This window comes from Brassica napus, chromosome A9, assembly GCF_020379485.1.
Source record: "Brassica napus cultivar Da-Ae chromosome A9, Da-Ae, whole genome shotgun sequence".
NCBI lineage: Eukaryota > Viridiplantae > Streptophyta > Magnoliopsida > Brassicales > Brassicaceae > Brassica > Brassica napus.
In genome coordinates this window covers 1,859,678-1,885,486 of record NC_063442.1, presented here as the reverse complement: position 1 = coordinate 1,885,486, position 25,809 = coordinate 1,859,678, and the positions used below count along the sequence as shown (strand labels likewise).

Sequence of the window (25,809 nt, the reverse complement as noted above, 5' to 3'; positions counted from 1 at the left end):
ATTTTACTTTTTTGAGCATTATCACACCATTCTACGACCAAGCTGCTGAGACAGTTCTCCCACTACACGTCTTCAAGAGAAGACAACTCCTCCAAACCCATGGACTTGAACTACACCAGCACTCTCATTTCTCGTAAGATCATCACCAAGATTTATATAATTCATATCATCCTTATTGAACGAGCTAATGTGTAGCTGGATGACGCTAACAGAGGTTCATATGACAAGGATCCATGTGGCTGAATGGTGTAGCTTTGATGCAACTATTTTACACATGAAAAAAAAAACATGAGAATGAGTTTATTTCCAAGCTCAAGAGAGAAGCTATTAGGTTAAAGAAACAACGTAGCAAATATTTTACAGCTTCATGGTCAATTATGTGGTACATGAGCTTCGTTCTTGGTCCACAAGTTTTTGATGAGCTGCCACGATATGAGCTACACCGAAAACCGCTGTTGATTTGTTACCGTTTTATTCTTCCTTAATAGACAAAATAAGTTTAGATATTATTTTAAACTATATACATATTTAGGGAAAATTCTGTTTTAAATGTTGAGTCAGTTACTAAATATTCTTGTGGCATAAAAACAATATTTTAAGGGAATATTTATTTTTTAAAATGTAATAAATCGACATGACTGCTCTAAATATTCTTGAATGTCGTTTAGTAATTTTAAACAATTGGTTGCTTAGTTTAACCAAAATCTATATATATACTATATTAAAAGGGTTATACGAGAAGTAGAGAGGCCGTCCACGTTAACAGCAACAAAAATCAACCAACGAGAAGATTCTTTTATCTTCGGATGTGGGTTGTTGGGCTTCCTTTATTTTTTTGAGCCCAAATATTGATGTCAATGGATATTGAGATGACTGACGAGACCGGAGCCACCGAAGAGTCTCCATAATTTCACGCTCTCGAACTTGAGGTGGGGGAGCCAGCAGACACTTCAAGTGCATGAAGATCGATGATTCCATGAGTTCCAGCTATCATCGACTACGACGGTGATCTTCGTCTTTGCGATTCGCGGCTCCTCTGTTTCGGTTCGGCGAGTCTGAGCATCAAAGCAAGATCAACAAACAAGATCGTCGACGTCTCCACTACATCATCATATTCGGCTGCACTAGGTTCAGTCCTTCCCGAAACACCGCCTTTTATCCCGCGGTTTATATCCTTTTCACCTTGCTATCAGATTGTCTGCTCAAATATATTACTAATCTAAGATCCACATTCTTTTTGGCTCCTTTATACTGCTCAGTGATCCTTTTTCTAGCTGATTAAGAGGAACTCACCACTTTGGATCGAGAAAGATGAAAATGATGACGGCAAAATTTAATTGATTCCACTTTGAATTCGAGCAAGTTGTTTCCTTTCCCGAGTTTTTTTCTTGGGTTTCCACTCAAACTATGCTAATAAAATTTAATCAGCACAAGAACAGATTGAATCATCAAAAGCTTGAGAATTGTGAACCAGAAAGGAAAGCAGCCGACTTTAGGTTGAGTACTCGGCCTTTCCTCAGTCTTGTGGAGAAGAAATGGTTGGCGTTTCAGGTCTTCTTCTCTGTCTTGCATCACTCTATTTGAGGCTTTTTTATAAAGCATCCTGTTTACTGAACTTTGGTTTTTTTCTTCTGCAGTTACTTCTTGCTGTGAAGCAGTGCCATGAGAAGGATATATGTCATGGTAAGGTTTGATAGTTTGTGAGTATATGATCCTCATGATGGTGAAGTAAATTTGTGATGTGTGTGAATTTGCACCGTTTTTAGGTGATATCAAGTGCGAGAACGTCTTGGTCACTTCCGGGAACTGGCTTTCCTTCTTTTATGATACAAGGGAACGAAGGCTTTGTTATCTGGCTCAAGAGGTACTATAGAACCATTATCAAAATTATTCCTTTTATTTGTCGTATCGTTCTATTTCACCTCTGCTTAGAATATTATTATGCTGTATTTATTTCTCTTTTAATAAGCCCTTTGTCCATGGTACATTTCGGAAGTTGCCGTTACTGGAGTCAGATTAATGATCGAAGCGGAATACTCATGGGGTTGATATGATCCCTGCTTAATAGAAAGGTTCTCCTCTTAATATTCTCTTACCTATATTTTCCAACTCTGATTTTTGTATCAGATATTAAAGATCTAACTTTTGAGCTCACCTAACTTCAACTTTGCATCTACATTGATGTTGGTTAAAATGAACTTAATTCAAGGTTCTGGGTTCGCTATTTCTTTACTTATATGAAGAGGATCTTTAATCTACTTCACATGATTTGGGTTTAGATTGTGGATGGAATCATTTTGTTTTAAAGTATATGGTCCGAGCTATGTGGGTTTTAGAGCCACGAGATTCTTAGTGTTCTGTCATGATCAAATCTTCTTTCTCTGATTGTAATTGGTGAAAGTTATACAATCTTTTAGCTTTAAAGATTGTCATTGATGTGTCAAAAAAATTCTTAATACATGAAAAACGTTTACACTTTTCTTATCATGAAAATACATAAATTTTTATTACTTGGATCGTTGTTGCTTGCTTTTATGATTATTGTACTTGCTTCATGAGCTCAAGTTGGTTATACAATCACAGGTATTTGATCTTACATAACTGAAAGCCCATGAATTTGGACTTTACGGTTTGACGTGTTTGCAGAAAAACTAGATGAATGTGCCAGAGAGTTCAAAGAAAGGACGCATATCATGGTGAGTAATATATATACATCTTTAACCTTTAGGTTATGGTAATTAGATTTTTTAAGTTAGTGGCAATGATGATGATGATAGGTGGCAGGTGGTGATGATACAATTGGTTCGGTTGTCTCGATACAACTTGGCTATGTACGCTCTAAAAATTCTTCAATCCAAATTGTAACAAGAAACATCAGGATTCTACAAGAGACGAGCCAGGTTTTGATTCGTCTACACTGTCGATATGTAGCTTTCGTTTCTCTGATTGACGTAGTTTTTAATATCTCCATTTGTTTATGATGCAGTAATTTTTTTCGTTGGTAGCTTCTTTCTTTGCTGCAGTGTATGTAACAAAATCGAAAGAGTTCTTTCCCCAAACAAAATTAGAATTCAGCTCAAAAGTTGTAATGTGTGCATGTGCTAAGAATGTATATCGCATGGAGACAACAGGTCTGTAAGACATTCTGACCTCAGGTGATGATGAGGATAGGTGACAGGTGGTTTCAGTGGCAATGATATGAGGATAGGTGGCAGGTGGTGATGGTATAGTTGGTTTGGTTCTTGGTTGTCTCGATGAGAGACACAGAGAATGGCATGATGCTTTTGATATACACAACTTTGCTATGTAATCTCTACAAATTCTTCAATCCAAGTTATAATAAAAATATATGTTTGATACATGGATAATAATTTGATCATTAAATGAGAAAACATGATGTTCAACCAAAAAAAGAAAAAGCAAACATAAGAAAGTATAGCTATAACAAACAATACTAACTTTTATATTGTGTATCTAATTAAAACATTTACTCTATTACATTGAGTTAATTATTTCTTCTTTCACAATATCTAAATCAAAATTTAGGGGGAAAAGTATAACAGAATCAGAGTACCAATTTTTTCAAAAACAAATGTATAAGAGTACAAAAATAAATCATGATTTTTTTGCAGTTTAAGTGTGTATAATTATTTGCTTGATGACATATTCTTTGATTGTTTAGAGCATTTCCAACCCCACTCTATTTTTCAATCTAAAATAGAGTTTAGAGTAAAAAATGCTCCAATGATACTATATTTCCCACTCTATAATAGAGTGAAAAATAGGTTTACTCCAAATATAGAGTAATTTTTTTTATGTTCATCATTCTATTTTCTACTCTAAAATAGAATAACTCTATAATAGAGTTTGAGTTTACTCCATTGAAGATGGTCTTAGGTCTGGAATATACGATGACATATTCTTTGCTATGATATGAAACTCCAATAAAATTGTGCTAGAAATGTAATACTTTATTAATTTATAACATTTTGTAAAAATATTTTCAAATAGCATGAGCGACATTTCCAACAAATAATTTATTATAAAAAATTCAACAAATGCTAAAATAATTTACAAAACATAATTGGTAAAGCACTAAAAATTAAATTAAGAAAATTTCATTATAAATTGAATATCTAATATAAACTGAAAACATAGATTATAAAACATCATTTTTTGTTACAAAATATATAATAATTATTATTTATGACATTATTGAAACTTTTATATTACTTTAAAGTATAACTATTTATAATTTTATCAAATTATATTTGATTTTCGACTCATTTAGGTTGGAGGTGGTGTATTATTATCGGAGAAAAATTAGTTATTGTAATAATATAAAAATTTGATACTCTTAGAAATAAAAAAAAATTAGTTATTATTACTTTAGATTTTCTTCAACTATATCAAATTGCAATAGAGATCAAATAGAAAGAAAATATAAATCATTACATTTTCTTTAGGTTTTTAATTTAATAATTTTGTGTCTAACAAAAAAAATGTGAATGGTCTTTTCAACTCAAACCAACAAAACTGAAGTAAAATTTTTTTTTTATATAAAATTAAAATATATTTTAGTATAAAATAGTTTTAGTGTAAATTTAGTTTTAGTAATATAAATAGTGTAAACAAAACCATTATATACTCTGCAAAAATAGACAAACAAAAAGAGAAGAAACTACAAAAGATAGGGATGATGACTGCAATGTGTGTGTATATATATGTTTGTGTAAAAAAATTTGTTGAAATAAATTTGAGATTTATTTAGCAATTGCATGGGTGTTGGCAATGATAAGTAACAACTAAATTTAGTTTGGCCTTCCAAATTAACTAAACACTGATTAATAAGTTATTTAGTTAAATAACAACTGAATACAACAGTTTCTAAGTTTATGGAAAATTAACCCAACAAATTAGATTGTATCCAATGATAAAAAAAATTATTTTAGAATGCATTTACAACCAAAAAAGAGAAAATAAAAACTGGTAGTAGATGAGGAGGACGATGTCAAGAAAGAAGGGCATAGGTTCCTCACTTAGTAAGCATGACTGAGTGATCTTATTTTCCGACAAAGAAGCTTAGCTTATTTCTGAAGGAAAAGGTCAGGTTTTTGATAGAAGCCTGATTTTTTCAATGGTTTGGTTTTGCTTAATTATGTCATATTTTCATTTGTATTGTTTTCTCATGAACTATGCCGAGGTTTGGATGACAATACTCTTTGTAGTTTTGGTTACAGTTTGACTTAACTTATCCATGATCATAAGATGGTTCGGTTTTGCATAAAAATAACAGATTTAATTCATGGGCTATGTTAAACAGAAACCATATTAACTAATTTCATTTATTCTATTTCTGCTGAGATTTCATCAACACTATTTGACAAATTTTCTACAGATTTTTTTTTCTTGGTCACTTAGAAAACATTTTCAATATGTATATCAAACCATGTTTGCCTAGCTGTGAACTTAGTTAGACCAATTAACTTAATTTCTCAACTGAAATAAACGAAGTAAGAAGCCCGTTAATATGTTGGTTTGTACTTCTTTTTGAGGACAAAAGACCTATAAATGTGAACTCAATAATTCTAAAACCATAACAATGGTTAAATCATTTGTAAATTTATCAATGATTTAACATAAAAACAATCAAAATAAAATAGATTTCTGAACATTACTATAAAGTTTAATAACTGCCAGTCTATTTTTCTGACCATTCTATATACAAATTCCTAAAAAATACACAACAAATTGTGAGTTTTAACCATTTTGAATTCATTGGAAAACAATTGATACATAAAATAAATTTAAGATTTCCAAATAAATTTAGATTTTTCTATTATTTTGTAATTTATAATTGATTCTAATGTACATTTACAAATACAAATGTTAAGTTATAAATTCAAGTTATAAATTCTACAACTTTAGAAGATAAACGAATAATTTAATTTGAACTAATTTTTTTATTCAGATACCGACTTATATGTATTTTGATATAGAAAGAAAAAAAATTAAATTTTAATAATTTTAAAATTTAGTCAATAAAATCAATACAAATAATTGCAAATTTGTTTAATAATTTATATAGCATATCCAGTCTAAGTATAAAATATGTAGTCAAATCTAAACTCCATAATAAACTAAATAAAATTACAATATAGGAGAAAATCCTGGGCGTAGCCCGGGAAAAATCTCTAGTAATATTAATACTAATTCAAGGGAATGTAAAAAAAAAAGTCTCTAAATTGATAGGTAAACTTGTATTTATTTGGGGTTTAAGGTTTGTTTTTTGCATGGTAAACGATATATTATATTGAGGCAACACTTATAGTTAGGTTTTCACGGGTTTGGGGATTGTTTTGCAAGGTATATATATATCAATTGTTATTCAAATAACTTGCGATGATATCATAAAATATTTTCCAACGACATCTTAAGCAATGGTTATATATACCCATTTTAAATAAATACTAGATTTTGATCCGCACTTAGAAAGCGCGGGTTTGTTTTCGAAATTACGTCATTATTAATGAATTCATATATAAGATAGTGTAAGTTTGGAGGACACATTTATTCGGAACTACGAACCGAACCATACCAAACTGAAAAAACCAAAATCAAAATTAAAAAGAATTTCATAAATAACTAAACATATCATATATCTGTGGAACCGAAATATTGAAACCGAACTGGGAGCCTAATGGGTACCTGAATTTAAAAATATAAATTATATAATTACAAATATTAAACATATTCAATTTCTAGATAACTGAATATCCTAAAAATATTATTTAAAAACCTAATTACCCAAACAAATTACAGAATATATTTTTATTCAAAATATTAAAATAATATTTGAATTATCTGATATTTTTATCCAAATAATCTTAATTATAAGATATTTAAACTGAAAGACCTAAATTATCTGATATTTTTTATCTATAAATCTGTAGTTACCGGAAAAACCAGAATCAAACCGAAATTAAATTTAACCAATTTTTTTTTGCATATTTACCGGTTCTCAACTTTGCTACTGAAACAAAATAACCAAACTGAAACTAAACCAAATTTTTAAATAATTAAACAGTTTTTAAATTTATAGGACCAAAACACCAAAACCAAAATCCCGAACCAAAACAGAACAAAAACCAAAATATTGAACTAAAACAGAATGCTGATAAATAATAGTGTATATACATTTAAATGGTGCGAAGAAGGCATTTTATTTTTACAAATTATTTAACTTCTTTTAGTAGAGGTACATAAATAGTTTATAAATGAGATAAGATATAAGCAATGTTTTTATATTCAATCTGGACTCGCGGTCGAACCGCAAAACTTAGTTGCCGTATATAATTATGACTGACTTATGTTCTTCATGTAGTATTCTATCAGAGATTCTACCAACTAATATGTTTCCATAAAATTTTGATTTATTAAAAACCTATTAATTAAAAATCTAATTAGACCCAAAATTCCTTTATTAACCTGTGAACCAATACCGGCACATCCGGCAAAAACCCAGAAAATCTTATAATACTTTAAAAATAAATTAAACTTCGCATATACTTTATAATAGTACATAAAATAATAAAATATTTGATTTGTTATATAAACTAAACACATTGTATTTATGTTATGCATTTCAAATTATAAGTTTTGTAATAATCAATACTATTACAATTTTAATGTAGATAAATTATTTCTTTTGTTTAGAAACATACAATGAGTTAGACCTATTGATATGAGAGATAATATCTTATGTTAAATAAATACATGTTGTATACTCGTATCTTTTTTTAAAAAAAAATTGATTAGTAATAAGGTTAACGTATGTATTTTGTCTTCTTTTGGTTCATACGTGTAGCTAAGGGGAGTTGTAATTTAACTATGTGTGTTTTGCTTGAGTTAAGATACATGATCGATTAGGAAATAAAACAAATTAGTAGTGATCGAGATAATTTAAGTATGGGTCCCATAAATTGTGTTGCTATAATAAAGTTTAGTTATAATATTTGGTTAGTTATAATAGGCTAGTTTAAAAATGAAAGGTTGCAATAATTTTTTTAAGTAGATTTTTTAAGACTCCTTTCCTTTTAATAGTATAGATATATTCATTATATATACCCATTTTAAATAAATATATATTCAGGTTAATTAAGTGGTTGTATATGATTATTTAAGGGAATGGATGAAAATCGTTTGGCAGATATAAATAATTTCCATAAATTTTTATTTTAAGCTAAAAGCAGTGGTAGTGGCAGTGCTGTAAATGTTCTTTTTTCTAATAATGGGACCTCCAAAAATGTCTTCTAGACCGTACGATTATATAATATGACCGAAAGCTAGATCCTCCAGTCAATTATCATTATCAGAGACAATTCAGAATTATATATATTGCAAGTTGACCACAAACTCTTCACTATCGTTTCTTTGATTGACTAACAAACCCAACATTTTTACATGCCAACTCTATATTATTAAAATAGAAGTACCCATTTGAAAATGTTCATGCTTCATTAATTAAACTTTTTTTTTCCTTGTCTTTTTTAGTTGCATTTATGAAATATCCTAAAACGAATAAAACTGTCTAATTTATTACTTGTCTTTTCAGTTACATTAATGAAATCTATATTATTAAAAGAGAAATACTCATTTGAAAATATTTTTATTTCATTAATTAAATTCCCTTTTTTTGGTTGTCTTTTTCAGTTGCATTTATGAAATATCCTAAAACGAATAAAACTGCCTAATTTATTACTTGTCTTTTCAGTTACATTAATGAAATATGTTTAAATAAATTTAAACTTCTTATTTTATTGTTTGTCTTTTTCAGTTACCTTAATGAAATATCCTTAAATAAATTTGGACATAATGTCATTTAATCAACAAAAAAAACTCATGATTTATCCTTACGTGCATAATTTTAATAATGGAGATTTTTAAAAACGTACATCATTAAAATGTTACCTAAAACATGCATCACTAATATATAACATGCATCAATAAAATTAAAATTTGACTCACACAATTGTATTAATATTATTTTCAGTTGTTTAAATTTAAAAATAATTATTTATTCAAAAAATATTTAAGAATTGCTATATTTTTAAAAATTATATGGTATTATTTGCTCATAACTCATTTGTCATTTGATAAATTGTTAGAAAGAAAATTTTAGCATAATATAACCCAGTTGTCATTTGCTAAATTTATGGTTTTTATTTATATTTTTTATTATTTAATTATAATATTTTCATTTTATATTTGAAAGATAAATGAATTTTCTTTCAAACAATATTTTTGTAAATATATTTTTTTAAAAATAATCAATTAAAATTGTTATTATCATTGAATATCATTATTTTTGACATAATTTGAGTTTTCGTTTACATCAAAACTTATCATATTTTAGGATAATTTTAATTTAAAATCTAATTTTCATATTTTTAAACAAATTCTAAAAATATTTTTTAAATATTTTTTTATAAATGTTAAAAAAATATTGAGTTGCATTTCAAATAAAAATGTAAAAATATTAAAAATATTCTAATTAAAATATGTAAAATTTAATATAGTTTTAAGGAAATGGTCAAAATAAAAAAAAATTACACGTAAAATAATCATTATTTTTGTTAACTGGGCGAATCATTATTTATATGATATCGCACACGAAAGAAAAATTTCTGTTTTTAAAATTATCTAATTAACTCTATACTCATTTTTCTTATATTTTTTATATGATATCACACATTCGTAAAAAATAGATAGTTTAAGATGCAAAAAAAAAATATTTACTTAATGAATATAATATGAACGAATATTACAAATACATCATTTAATAAAATAAATAATTAAAAACTGAAAATTCTAATCCGCGCTGGCGCGCGGGTTAGGGTCTAGTATATTATTATTTGTCTGCAACAATATATTTCATTTTCAACCCGTTAGAATTCATAAAAACAGGTGTAAGTTTCCAAATTTCACACCAGTATAATTTTCAAAAAATAATTTATTTGAGAACAAAAAATAAACGAAATAAAAAAATATAAAATTCGGAAGAATGACCATTGTTGCAAAAAAAACAAATATCAAATAGACACCACCAAATATACCACTCTGCTTTAATAACGAAAATGGTTCACAAAACCAAAACAACAACCTCAAACGCATACGAATCTTGAGAAATCAAAGACCAAACAAAAGCACATTAGCATTTCAACACATTTATATAAACGAAAAAACGTCAACGTCTCCGCGCACATCTAGTTACAATTAAGTTTTTCAGTAAATATTCATTTCTGCGTATATACGCGGATTGCATCACAAAACTATTTCTATCTACAATAGATTTCAAGTAAATATTATTTATAATATATAAACAATGATCCATATTATTGGTCGTTTAAAATTTTATGTGGACAGCTTATATACTAAACCGAACCCTCATGACGTTCTCTTTTTTTAGAGTCTTTTAATAGTTCCAGCTAACAGCCACGGGACTAGACACCACATGTTTTCCATCTGACCACTCGATGCTCCCAAAGCTGTTAGACCCAGACGGCTTAGACAAGTCTACGGTAAACGTTACCGCATACGATTTCTTCTCGTTTACTTCTTTGAAATTCAAAACCGCCGGTTCAACCAAAATCTTAACTGCTCTTGTCTCCGAGGTTACTTTAACGGAGTATGTCCCAGCTCCTCCCACGCTAGTGACCGTGCGTGTGTACTTGTATTCACCGGCTACGTCGACGTAAACTGCGAACGACGGGTAGTTTAGATCAGCGACCGAGTATGCTTTGCTCGGATCACAAGTGTAGTTGCGTCTCGACACGATTTCGATATCCGAAGCTGTGTAGTCCATTGCACAGAGGAAATCTAAATAATCCACCGCCGTTAGATCGTAGATGAGCCCTGGATTGGTGGCCGTCGTGGGCGACACGTGTCCAGCACCGTGTCCGAGCGGCGTTGAAGGTGTTACCGTCGCGATGTCGATGATCTGTTTTCCGTCTTTGTAGGATTTGTAAGCAGTGGTCATAAGAGCAGATCGAATCGCCGCGGGGCTCCATTGCGGATGCACAGACTTGAGTAAAGCCGCTAAACCACTGACGTGAGGGCAAGACATGGACGTTCCAGAGAGGATGTTGAATTCCACGCGGCGAGTATCAGAATCTAGTCTAGTTGGACTAGCAACTCCGGTCCACCCGGCGAGGATATTGACTCCCGGAGCGATCAAGTCCGGTTTGAGAATGTTTGGCGTTACCGGGTTAGGTCCTCGGGAGCTAAAAGCTGCAAGCACGGGAGAGGGCTGGACGTTAACTACAGTTCCTTGGATAACAATCCTAGCCGTGGGATTGGGATCGGTCAAGACGTAGTTACGGATAACGTCACCAGCTTTCTGTCCCACAGTGGCTGCCGGTAACAAATAAGCAACCGCCTGAAGCTCTTCTCCGTCATCCGCCGTATTCGGCAGAATCATTCCGAGTCCACCAGCAGCTTTCACTACCTCCCCTTTGTGAACCCTACTATTTCCTCCGTCTTCGCACATCACGATCTTCCCCTTTACCTTCTCGGGTATCAGTGTTTCAGGGTAACATAAATTTCCAGTATCATTGTTACTAGCATTCCCGGCGTAAACAAACGACAATAATTTAGGCGGGAGAGCATCTCCTTTAAACAACGAAGCTCCAGTATAGTTCTGCCCGTTGCCGAGAATCACGAGCGCGGGAAAATCACGATCAATAGTACCAGCCCCAACAGTAGTAATCCACGGAGCTACGTTCCTAACACTGTAAGAGCTGGGACCCCTATTACCAGCAGAGCATGAAACAAAGATCCCTCTTTCCATGGCCGCGAATGCTCCAATGGCCATAATGTCTCCATAATAATCAACCGCTATTTCGCTGATAGAGATGGACATAACGTTCACGTTATCTTCGATGGCTTTATCCATTCCAGCTAAAATATCTGAGCTCAAGCAACCACCATATCTCCAACAAACTTTGTAAATCGCCACTCGAGCCCGGGAAGCAACCCCACGAGCTGTCCCATTAGCGAAGCCTAGAAGACTAGCTCCTTCCACAACGGATCCAGCCGCGGTTGATGACGTGTGTGTTCCGTGACCGGTGTCGTCTCTAGGTGATCTTGACTCTATGGATTCGTCCACAGGTCCGTTAATTTCTTCGTAACCCCGAGCGAAGAATCTAGCTCCGACTAGTTTGCGGTTACAGAGCGAAGCGGTGAAGTTAGTCCCAGTGTCGCATCCGCCTTTCCATGTAGGCGGGATGGGACCGTATCCTTCGTCTGCGAAGCTTTTGCTCTCTGGCCAAACACCTGAGTCAAAAACTCCAACGACGATATCGCTGGATGCACCGGTGGTTTCGGGGAATAGGCCTGCGTTGTGTACGTCCAGACCGAGGAAATGTGGAGTCCGAGTGGTGTCTAACTCGTACCGCTTCTCTGGTAGAACCGAGATGACACCAGGGTGGGTCATGAGCGAGTCGGCTTCTTCGGGAGTAAGCCGAGTAGAGAATCCATGTATCGCACTGTTGTAAGTATAGAGCAATTCAGCAGATTCTGAGACGGACCTGAGGGAGGACTCGTACCAGAGAGAGTGTTGGTCGAAGCTCGACGGCATCTGAGATTTCGCCATGTGAACAATGTAAGTTGATTGTTGAGCTCCATCGGAGATGTGGCAGGCGCCCAAGTAGAGAAGAACAATAAAGAAGGAAGTAGTGGAGGAGAGAAACGAAGAAGACATCTTTTGTAAGTTGTTTGGACATGTTAACTTGTGAGAGAGTTTATATACAGACTACAGTCTCGAGAAAGAGAGTGAGTAGATATTGGCGGCTATGAATGAATTATTACTAGACTTTTGTGTCCACTATTCTGCTTTGAAAGTTGATCACTTTTGTTTTTCTTTTCGATTTCTTTTGTTTTTTTTTTCGTAAATTTCAGTGTTTGAAAACTTCTTTGTTTCACCACAGACAAAAATTAAAGACTTCTGTTAACATAAGTTTACCGACATACGAAGTGATATTTTTTTTTTTTTTTTTTGAAAAAGGGCTTCTTAACGAAGTGATATTCTTTAAATAAATAAAAAATCTGACTTTTGACTTATAAGAAACATGGGACTAAAATCATTGTTTTTGTTTTCCAAATTATTGTTTTTGTTTTCACTGTGCAAATATTATTTAAGGAACATTTCCCTTTTTTTGAAAAAAAGCTTTTTGTTTTTATTCTGGGCTTGGTTATGTATAGGGTATGTCTTGAGATATATATTGGATGTGTCTCGTGAAAGGTCTATTATATGTTTCCACTTTAGAACTCTTGGGCTCCAAGTTTAGTTTTACTATTTTCCGAATATTGTTTTTGTTTTCATTTTGCAAGTGTTATTTAAGGAATATGTACTTTTTTCCTTCGGTTACATGGTTAATAAGCTTTTTTAATTTTGGTTCAGTTAATTAACAGTTGCCATAAATCGACTCATATTATACATTTTTATTTTAATTGCTTCCTTTTTTATTTCTTCAAAAAAGTAAAGTTTTATTTGGTTTATTAAAAGAGTTGCCAAATTGACCCATATTTAACTTTTTTTTTTGAAAAAGTTTTCCCTTTTGGTGTTTAAATTTGTATCAGTTAATTAAAATGTTCCACAATTCCACTCCTTACAAGTATCTTGTTGCCATCTATTATTTTTTCTTCTCTTTATAGTAAACAAAAAAATTAACCAGGACTTAAGGTTTGGTGATGATTAAATTGAGAACAAAAGTTTAATACGGTGAAGTCACTAGGGTTCGAGTCCTGACCCCTGAGGAATTAATATTTTGGCATCGCCAAAACCAGAAGACCGACACGTGGTAATACGTGACTAGTCTAGACCATTTATGTGAGACTATGATATTCTTGTATAATTCAAAAAAAAAAGTAAATAAATAAATTATTGTAAGCAAATTCGTTCAGTGAGTTTATATCTTGTTTAAAAAAATTATCCTAACTGATTGGTCAAGGTCAATAGAGTCGACACCATCTTTTAAAAATATAATGCACTGGATAACATCAAACTTATGTAAGAATGCATCGCACAAGCGATTCGTAAAGTCCAACAAAGTCGACATGTTCGGTCTATTTGACATCATAGGATATAATTTTTTTCGTTATGAACTGTAACATCATAAAATATAAAAATTCAGTTTCACGCACTCTCTAGTCTCTACACCACTTTGTTCTCAAATCTCAAGTCTCATTAAAAATATCGATCCTCATATTATATCTAACAAACTAGTGGATATTGTATGAGTCATGTAAATATAATATAAACCATATTATATCTAAGGTAGAAAATAAGATGTTCAGAAAGTATTCGTTAGCAAAGTTATAGTATCTCCAACCGCACTGACTAAAGCTACGGACGTACGCAACTTTTACTTTTAGGAAACTTCCGAGTTTTGTCATCGTCATTTTCCTCTCCTCTCCGTCCATATATCTTCATGTGAACTTCCTTTGTTCCAAAAATATATAAATAAAAATCAGCTTTCGTCACATTTTCCACGACGTATGCAACAAGACAAAGATGTGATGTGACCGCTTTGGCGTGCGAGTTAAAAGCAAATTTGATAACCACTTTTCCCCCGGTTCTAATAAACTATTGCAAATACAGTAGACAATCTAGACTGTTTTCAACTATGCTCTACACTTCTACTATAACGTTTCTATTCTACTCCTTTTATTTTGATATGCTCCCTGCAAAAATATAAGATAAATGGTTCTACATCATATTAACCATATATTACAATTCATGTTACTTCATCATAGCTCTCTATTGATATAGAAAATCAGCAAGTTTGTAGCATACTGATTTGTTTCTATGCCTCTTAGTGATGTTCTTTAAAGCTATTCATGTGATGGAAGAGACAAAAATCTTTATATGAACGATAAATAAAACCAACATATATATATTTTTCTTCAAATTCAATGCTCTGCATCACCATTTTCTTCAATCTTTTTCTTCTTCTTCTCCTCCTCTTCCTTTGCCTCCTTCTCAGCTTTCTTTTCCTTCCTTCTCTTTTTCTCTTCCTCTTTATCTTTCTTCTGCTTCGCCTCTTCCTCAACCCTCCTCTTTGCCTCCTCCTTCTCCTCTTTCAAAGCTTCAATCAAACGCCTCAAACAAGTCTCTCCCTTTTCCCCTTCTGACTTAGGCAACAGATTCTCCCCAACATCAGCCGGCGTAATCTTGATTTCTTCAACCTCAAGCAACCTCTTTATCTCATCAAATAACTCACTCTCCACCACATCCAAATAGTTCTTTGCCAACACCTTAAAAGCTTCAAACCCACAATAAGACATCTCTATATGTTTATCCATTCTTCCTTTCCTAATCAAAGCAGGATCCAGCTTGTCCACAAAGTTTGTAGTAAACACAATGATCCTCTCTCCACCACATGCTGACCATAACCCATCAATGAAATTTAGTAGCCCTGATAATGTAACTTTGCTCTCTTTCTTATCACCTTCATACTTCATCATCTTCTTCTCTATTGCCTCCTTGTCGTCTCCATCTTCATCATCCTCCTTCTTCTTATTCTTCCTCTGTCCCGTTAGGTTAAGAGAGCAATCTATATCTTCAATCACAATAATAGACTTAGTAGAAGTCTCAATCAGTAACCTTGCTTGAACCGAAATCGGTGTGTTTGTCAGATTCATACAATGAAGAATTTAAGAAATATATTTCTTAGATTCTTGAGGCTTAAGAGAAATCAACATAGAAATCAAATGAAAAATGAACATCAAAAAGAGTTTATTGATCAAAGATTGTATTACATGTATGATTACAAGTGTAAATTAAATCTAAGAATTCATAAACTCTTTGTAAGAAGTGTTCTAGGTATCAAATAGAGAAGATAAGATCCTTTTCTCATAAAGAGGTAGCTCCTTATTTATAGAAAGATGAAGCTTAGGGCTTTCTAACAATATATACCTAATTCATTGTCTAATGAACCTTGAGGAAGGATGTAAATCCACCCCCAACAGTGAGTCCCCCCAAGTTCGTTGAGAGAGATGAAATCGATCTCTGCGAAGTTTACGAATAGGGTTTATTAGACAATGAACTAGACACATTCATGCCTATGACGGTTTAGGCGAGTTTATTTCGAACTTGTGCCTAGTAAGAAGCGAGTTTGCTTTAAACTCGTGCTTAGCGAAAGACGAGTTTACTTGACTCATGCTAAGACAGAGGCGAGTTTACTGAGAGCTCGTGCCTAGTAGAAGGAGAGTTTCTGTAAACTCATGCCTAGTCAAAGACGAGTTTTTGTAAACTCGTGTCTAACAATAAGCGAGTCGACCGCAAATTCGTGCCTAATAAAAAGCAAGTTCAATTTAAACTCGTGCCTAAAATACATGTTTACCAAACTATTGACGACCCGAAGTCTCGTGTTGAGGTCGTGTTTGCCGAGCAAGTTGTTGGCGTGTATGCTTGTCAGGCTATATGATAACGTTGATGAACGCGCAGTTTGCTGTCAAGAGAAACGCGTCGTGTCCGAGAACACAGTCACCGGCAAGAGGAGCGTCTCGTCGAGCATAGTCTCCGGCAAGAGTGGCGGTTAACACGAGCAGCAATACTGTCTTTCAAAAAAACTGGTGATCAGATCAAGATAAGCCACAAGAAAAGAAATTATCAATTTTGTGTAATTGATAATTAAGTGACCGAACTTGTTTTACTTAGTGTTCACGAGTTGCACATGATAGCAATAATAGATTAATTATTAAGCAATATGCAAAGGTTATAAGTAATAAATCAATCAACGCTAGTTATCTCATAAAGGTTATAGAATGCTTATCTTCGAGGTGGAGAAAAGACAAACGTCTGCTGAGATCGAACTGTTATTGAGATGATCTCATGATGAGCTCGTTGCCACTGATGGAGGGTGAAAGACTGACATTTCTTGTGGACAAGCCTAACATGGCGGTACTTCAGAGAAGCTCGTACCGTTTGCGGCAGGCTTGTCTTGGCGAAACGTGGAGAACAAGGTGAGGTCATATCGGCCTCAAGACGTATCGTGATGAGATCGTTACGTCATCTTCCGTGCTTGTCTTCTCCAATTGAAACAGATATCTGGGCTTCTCTTCCTCTTTCTCCTCTGTCATGTACCCTCTGATAAGCAAGTTTCAGCGAGTTGCAGAAATGGCAGAACAAACGACGAGGTGATGAGGCGATTGATTCAAGATCCCTCTTTTCTTGTGCTCTCTTTCTGTTAGGAGTCTTTGCAAACAAAAGGATGAGAGGACGAGCTCTTGTGACGAGATGGTTCTTGCCTGGATCAAGTCTTGAGCTTTGATGAGAAGGAGCCGCATAGACTGACCTGCGGAGATCATTTCAAAACCAGATGGTGATTGTCGACAAGACAAACCACAAGTTTAGCTCAAGATCCCTCTTTGTTTCTCTTCTCCCTTTATCTTGTGTCCTTAAGATGCAGAGATGGCTTGTGACGACAGCGAAGAGATTGCTTCACCGGAATCCTCCACAAAAGCTAAACCAAGAACACGTCTTCCTTCATCAAAGGATCTTCCATTACTGGGCATGAGCTTCCTTTAACGCAATTAATCCATCAATCATCAGCTTACCAAACTCCTAAGCTCCCTCGTCAAGTTAAAGAGACACAACGTCTCATCTCTCCTAGCAAAAAGATAGAAACTTTCAGAGGTTGGAAACGATCTCTACACGTTCAATGCCTTGATCAAGTGTTTCTGTAGCTCCTCTCAACTCTCTCTCTCTCGCTCTGTCTCTTCTTTGGAAGATGCTGAAGCTGTTTCCTTTGTGGAGAAAATGGTGGAGTTAGGGTACGAGCTCGTCGTCTTGTGGATCCTCTTCGCACACGATCTTCTTAGTTATGCAAAGAACTGTGGCGATGCTGAACTAGTGTTTGACGAGATCATAGCTGCATTCGTGATGTTAAGCTTGGGATCCTTAGTGCTGATAGAGCTTGAGCCGGCGAATTTAACTACCGGACAAAATCAGAGTACGAAAAGCCGAGAAGCCGAGATGCGGAGATGCCGACCACTCCAGAGTAAATTTAACTAGTAAAGCTTGATCCTTTACTAGTTTTCGTGACCCATGAAGACTAGATACCGAGATCGAATCACAATGACAAGCTCTCACCGAGATAAAGTCACGAGCTTTTCCAAAATCAAACTCTTGTCGAAGATTGCCTTCTTCATTAGGGGAGCTAAACGGCATCGAATCACCTGTACACAGACCTTAAGCGACTCTCAGCCCAACGGTGACGGAGTCAGAGCCCATCTCGAGACGTTGAGGCTTTTCAAGAGAGACTCGCCGCGATGTCACCAAGCCTGGAGAGCTTGAGATAAAACATCCCGTTCCTCTCGATGCACTGACCAGACTCATGAGCTGTTTCGAGAATGGGAGACGAAAGAGTCGATCTTGATTTTTTTTTTTACCTAGATCTAGGGTTTTTCCAAATTTGATATCCTATGAAAATTGTTCCCTCTGCCCCCTTCTTCTGGCGCCAACTGTTTGATCCAAAAACGGTGTTTATGCTGGTGATGTTTGTTGGAATCAATCAATAAAGAATCTAAAGACAAAAGATTAGATTCTTGTAGTTTAGGAAAAATCTTGAAAGAATCAAATAAGAAATGAACATCAAAAGGAGTTTATTGATCACAGATTGTATTACAAGAATGGTTTCTAGTGTAAAGTAATCTAATAATCCATAAGCTCTTTGTAATAAATGTTCTAAGTCTAAAGAGAGGTGTCTCTTTATTTATACAAGGAATAAGCTAGTGTTTCCTAACAAATTGGGCCTAATTCATTGTCTTGATGGGCCTTGAGGGAGGTTGTAAATTCACCCCCAACAAACCTCCTCAGCTGTGTGTTATCCATAACCGTTGTCAACTCAAGATCATAAACATCATACTCCAAGAAGTTTTCCATGGCAGCAATCATGGTTGATTTACCAGTCCCGGGCGGTCCAAACAAGAGATACCCTCTCTTCCAAGCCTTCCCTATCTTCTTGTAATAATCTTTGCTCTTACTAAACTTAACGAGATCACTCTTGATCTCTTCCTTCTTCTTCTCCTCCATAGCTAGAGTATCAAAAGTAGCTGGATGCTCAAACGTTACATGACTCTACTTTGTCTGGTTCCCATGGTTCTGTGTTGGGAGTATCACAATACTAAAAAGCAAATATAAGCCATGGAGAGGGTGTCCATGTAGGATATGAAAATCAACCAATCAGAGAGCCTGAATTTGCCACGTAATCTCATTTATTTTTTCGTAAAAATGAAAAAACAATGCGAAGGAAAGGATCGAACTCGGGTTAGTATGACATAAATATAGGGCAGTTACCACTAAGCCATTGAAACTTTCTTGCACACATATACAAGAATCACTAAGTATGTAATCACAAACTCTTATGTACAGTTACAATAATATGAATTCAACTTTCAAGACTCCGATACTTTGTTTTGTAAAAAAAAAAGTAAGTGACTAAGCTAATATATTCTTTGAACGTGTGAGAACATTGACAAATATGAAAAAAAAATAGATTTTTGTTTTCGTGACAAAGCTAAGAATCAATATACAATCCTAAAAGGCAAATATAAGCCATGGAGAGTGTGTCCACATAGGATAGGAAAATCAACCAATTAGAGAGCCGAAGTTGCCACGTCATCTCATTTATTTTTTCGTAAAAAATGAAAAACAATGCAAAGGAAATGATCGAACCCGGGTTAGTATGACATAAATATATGGCAGTTACCACTAAGCCATTGAAACGTTCTTGGATACATATACACGAATCACTAAGTATGTAATCACAAACTCTTATTCACAAACTCTTATGTATAGTTACAATAATATGAATTCAACTTTCAATACTCCGATACTTTGTTTTGTAAACAAAAAAAAAGTAAGTGACTAAGCTAATATATTCTTTGAAAGTGTGAGAACATTGACAAATATGAAAAAAACATAGCTTTTTGTTTTCGTGACAAAGTTAAATTTTTGTAAAAGTAAGTTCAACATATAAATTTTCGTGACAAATATGAAAAAGCATAGATTTTTGTACAATTTTGACAAAACAACTCAAAACATAGTTCTCTGATGTCTTAATAAAATATTATTTAAGGGTGCAATAATTAAATATATCAATTCAATAAATTTTAAAATTTATAGACAAAACAATAACACAACAAATTTTGAAATTTTTGTTTAACCTATCGATTTCTTTCATGAGAATCCAACTAAACAAGATAAAAAAATAATTAGATTTACAAATATTTAATTACCATTTTATTCAATTTTGATTAATTTCAAATTGTAATAATGTATCTTTTTGAAGTTACAAAAAAATACTATTCTTTCTTTATTACATTAGCATTATATATAGATTCTATATACACAAATAAATATAATATAACAACATAAGCTTGCTTTCCCCGATTCATATGAAAACTTGTTAAGTTATCCACCAAAGCAAATTAATTAAATCAATCAAATTGTTAAAATACAGCAAATTAATATATAATTTCATTTTAAATTAAATTATTTAAAAAGTGTATTTTCATTAAAAACAAAATAATAAATAAGTAAAACTGATTTGATGGTAATTTTTATGACATATATATTATTTAATGGTGCAATAATTAAATATATCAATTCAATAAATTTTGTAATTTATAGACAAAACAATAACACAACAATTTTTGAAACATTTGTTTAACCTATCGATTTCTTTTCATGAGAATCCAACTAAACAAGATAAAAAAACAATTAGATTTACAAATATTTAATTACCATTTTATTCTATTTTGATTAATTTCAAATTATAATAATGTATCTTTTTGAAGTTACAAAAAAATACTGTTCTTTCTTTATTACACTAGCATTATATATAGATTCTATATACACAAGTAAATATAATATAACAACATAAGCTTTCTTTCCCCGATTCATATGAAATTATTTTAAGTTATCCACCAAAGCAAATTAATTAAATCAATCAAATTGTTAGAATACAACAAATTAATATATAGTTTTATTTTAAATTAAATTATTTAAAAAGTGTATTTTCATTAAAAACAAAATAATAAATAAGTAAAACTGATTTGATGGTAATTTTTATAACATATATATATATATATATATCAATTTTGTGAAAGAAATATAAGCTTAATATGAAAAAAAAACTTAAATACAAAAAACTCTAAAAATTAACAAAAAAAAACTAATAAAAATTAAACTATGATATCACTTGAAAGTTTCTTAGATAATATTAATAAAATATTTAAACGATAATTAGAAAAATTTAATTTTTTTTGCCAGCCAAAAGTTTATTATTAATTAGCATCAGTTATTTCAAGATGTATAAGAAAAGGTGGACAAAAAAAATAGGATGGACATAAATGATTTATGAACTATGAATAATACTTTGTAAAGCTGACTTAGATAACATATCTGCACATCCATTTCCAGTCTTTTTTTATGCTTAAATTCAATTTTTTCAGAGCAGTTATTCTATAAAGAGATCGTATGAGATATTGTTTTGATATTCAGATTTGTTTCTTGACTGTTAAGAAGATTGATAACTGTAAAAATGTCTACTTCGAATATGATATGTCTATAACAGAATTTCCAACATGAGACAAGTTTGTTTAAAAAGTAAATAATTTCATTTTTCTTATATTATATAATAAATATATATTATTTACTGATAATAAAAATATAGTTATTCATCTATCACAAATATCTATGCAAATATGTGATTCAAGTACAACAATCAAACAACATAATGATTTCCACAAAGAAAATTTTAAAAATATATTTATGTTATGTAGTCTTATTTTAAATTCTTTAAATAATTGTAATAGAATATTATACATTATTTTTTAGAGTTGAGAAATACATATAATATCTTATCCGCGCGTAGCGCGGTTAAAAAACCTAGTACAATACTAAAAGGTAAATATAAGCCATGGAGAGGGTGTCCACGTAGGATAGGAAAATCAACCAATCAGAGAGCCTGAAGTTGCCACGTCATCTCATTTATTTTTTCGTAAAAATGAAAAAACAATGCGAAGGAAATGATCAAACCCGGGTTAGTATGACATAAATATAGGGCAGTTACCACTAAGCCGTTGAAACTTTCTTGGACAAATATACAAGAATCACTAAGTATATAATCATAAACTCTTATGTACAGTTACAATAATATGAATTCAACTTTCAAGACTCCGATACTTTGTTTTGTAAAAAAAAAATAAGTAAGTGACTAAGCTAATATATTCTTTGAAAGTGTGAGAACATTGACAAATATGAAAAAGCATAGATTTTTGTTTTCGTGATAAAGTTAAGAATACTGTAAAAGTAAGTTTAACATATAAATTTTCGTGACAAATATGAAAAATCATAGATTTTTGTACAATTTTGACAAAGCAACTCAAAACATAGTTTTCTAATGTCTTAATAAAATATTATTTAAGGGTGCAATAATTAAATATATCAATTAAATAAATTTAGTAATTTATAGACAAAACAATAACACAACAAATTTTGAAACATTTGTTTAACCTATCGATTTCTTTTCATGAGTATCCAGCTAAACAAGATAAAAAAACAATTAGATTTACAAATATTTAATTACCATTTTATTCAATTTTGATTAATTTCAAATTGTAATAATGTATCTTTTTGAAGTTAAAAAAAAATAATGTTCTTTCTTTATTACACTAGCTTTATATATGAATTCTATATACACAAATAAATATAATATAACAACATAAGCTTGCTTTCCCCGATTCATATGAAAACTTTTTAAGTTATCCACCAAAGCAAATTAATTAAATCAATCAAATTGTTAGAATACAACAAATTAATATATAATTTTATTGTAAATTAAATTATTTAAAAATTGTCTTTTCATTAAAAACAAAATAATAAAAAGTAAAACTTATTTGATGGTAATTTTTATGACATATATATATATATATATATATATATATATCAATTCTGTGAAAGAAATAGAAGCTTAATATGGAAAAAAATCTTAAATACAAAAAAATCTAAAAATTAACAAAAAAAAACTAAGAAAAATTAAACTATGATATCACTTGAAAACTTCTTAGACAATATTAATAAAATATTTAAGCGATAATTAAACAAATTTGATTGTTTTTGCCAGCCAAAAGTTTATTATTAATTAGCATCAGTTATTTCAAGATGTTTAAAAAAAGATGGACACAAAAATAGAATGGACATAAATGATATATGAACTATGAATAGTACTTTGTAAAGCTGACTTAGATAACACATCTGCACATCTATTTCCAGTCATTTTTGATGCCTAAATTCAATTTTTTCAGAGCAGTTATTTCACAAAGAGATCGTATGAGATATTGTTTTGATATTCAGATTTGTTTCTTGACTGTTAAGAAGATTGATAACTGTAAAAATGTCTCTTTCGAATATGATATGTCTATAACCGAGTCCCCAACATGAGACAAGTTTGTTTAAAAAGTAAATAATTTTTTTTTTTATATTATATAATAAATATATATTATTTACTGATAATAAAAATATAGTTATTTCATCTATCACAAATATTTATGCAAATATGTGAATCAAGTACAACAATCAAACAACATAATGATTTCGACAAAGAAAATTTAAAAATATATTTATGTTATGTAGTCTTATTTTATATTCTTTAAATAATGTAATACAATATTATACATTATATTTTTAGAATTGAGAAATACATATATCTGTTAGACAAATTAAGCGATAATTAGACAAATTTGATTTTTTTTGCCAGCCAAAAGTTTATTATTAATTAGCATCAGTTATTTCAAGATGTTTAAGAAATGATGGACAAAAAATAGGATGAACATAAATGATATATGAACTATGAATAGTACTTTGTAAAGCTGACTTAGATAACAGATCTGCACATCCATTTCCAGTCCTTTTTGATGCCTAAATTCAATTTCTTCAGAGCAGTTATTCCACAAAGAGATCGTATGAGATATTGTTTTGATATTCAGATTTGTTTCTTGATGGTTAAGAAGATTGATAACTGTAAAAATGTCTCCTTCGAATATGACCTTTGCGGATTGGCCCGCGAGACATAGAATTATAAACGGATACATGGCTCCTGAACACTTCAAGACATGATTCATGACGCTTTATCAGTTTCATGACGCATCACTAAGTTAGTTTAGTCGAAGATTGAACTGGATAAGGCAATACACTTGTTAGTTGAAGATTTTAGTTGGATCAAAACACTAGTTTATTTACTTTTGTTAGACTCCAAACATTTTAAAAATAAACAATATTTTAGTTGCTGAATCCAAATATTATAACTCATAAGTTCATAACAAATGCTTTAGTTTTTTGAATCCAAAATTAAATAAAACCAACACCAAATCAAAGATGCTAATCCCAAAAAGAAATAAAAAGAAAACACCAATCACACTTCTTGTTCTTCATCTTTATCACCAACAAGCGACAAAAAGATAGAGATTTCTCTTTTTCACCATCAACTTCATCTTTTGCAGATAAGAATAATAGAAGTCAGTTAAAGATATATTGAAACCTAAAACTCCAAAATGTATGATAATGTGAACAAATACATATAAGCAAAACTATGAAGAAGCCATTGCGGGAACTAGATCTTCTTCACCGGTGCAGATCGAAGGCGCTTGGGAGACCAGAAGCATCATCGACCCTGAAACCACCATCACCGGAGCTACATAACGTCGAATCACCTTCTCTCTCTCTCTCTACGTTTTAGGTGAAAGCAGAAATGGGGACTTATGGTTGCGGATCTTCAAAATCCCGCAGGTTAACATGTAGTCCATCCCGCTTTCGACCCGTCCCGCTTTGAACTCATCTCACTTTCGACCCGTCCCGCTTTGAACCCGTCCCGCGAGGCCCGCAATTTTGCACGCTTACCAAATGGAGGCCCAATCCCGCCCCGCATCAAGCTTTTACGGGCCAGGTCCGCGATCCAGGTCTTTGATTGCCATTCCTACCGAAGAATAAGCTTCCCAAAATGATGGATATAAACTAAAAATAAATTTGCTGATTTCTAGCTAAACGAAGGACGACAAATACATGATACAAGTATGGATTGAGACATTCGAGGAGTTATGTATCTCGAGCACCTCTGATAGTATTTAAAAGAGTATATCATCGTTAAAACAAAAGAAATTGTTTAAATTAACTACCACATTACTAATACAGTTTATTTTAACCATAACGTTAACTAATCTAGATTTAGGGTTTATATTTGAGCGTGAAGTTTTGGAATGTGGGTTTAGAATTTCAATAAATACTTAAAATTTAAAATATTTTTTTAAATAGTTTCGAAAAAGATTTTCGAATTTCAAAAAACAATTTGAAAATTCGAAAAAAATTTTATAAAAAAATTTGAATTTGAAAAGGCATAATTCAAAAACTATATAATTTTTTATTTTTATTTATTTAAATAATTATTTTTATTTATACATCAACAAAATAAGGTATTGTGATCTTTTACTTTTTTAATGAAGAAAATATTTATGAAAAGGTATTTTTAATAAAAATAAACATGAATTGTGTAATAAAACACGAGGTAAACTTGAAATTCTCCCTTAAATAAAAAAATATGAAAGTATGAAAAGATGTTCTCATTTTAAATATTATAAGAAAATTTGAAGCTGTTTATCTCTTTATGAATAATTTATACTTTTTGAGAATAATAATTATATAAATTCATTATATTTAAGTATTAATACTAAATTACTGAAATGTTTTTC

At 31.7% G+C, this 25,809-nt stretch overlaps 1 protein-coding gene, 1 long non-coding RNA gene and 1 pseudogene across 2 annotated transcripts; 1 reads left to right on the top strand and 2 right to left on the bottom strand.

Annotated features, from left to right (window-relative positions):
* The first annotated feature begins 887 nt into the window (after positions 1 to 887).
* LOC106367547 lies at positions 888 to 3,697 on the top strand. The gene is made up of 5 exons (XR_007316073.1): positions 888 to 1,551; positions 1,638 to 1,683; positions 1,767 to 2,072; positions 2,584 to 2,696; positions 2,778 to 3,697. It is a non-coding gene; the product is annotated as an uncharacterized LOC106367547 (long non-coding RNA).
* A 6,514-nt stretch (positions 3,698 to 10,211) lies between these two features.
* On the bottom strand, positions 10,212 to 12,800 carry LOC106411951 (subtilisin-like protease SBT1.7). Its single transcript, XM_013852819.3, has one exon. The coding sequence runs from the start codon at positions 12,758 to 12,760 to the stop codon at positions 10,475 to 10,477; it is 2,286 nt and encodes a 761-aa protein (XP_013708273.1). The 5' UTR covers positions 12,761 to 12,800; the 3' UTR covers positions 10,212 to 10,474.
* A 1,939-nt stretch (positions 12,801 to 14,739) lies between these two features.
* On the bottom strand, positions 14,740 to 19,278 carry LOC106413253 (annotated as a pseudogene).
* Positions 19,279 to 25,809: the final 6,531 nt, after the last annotated feature.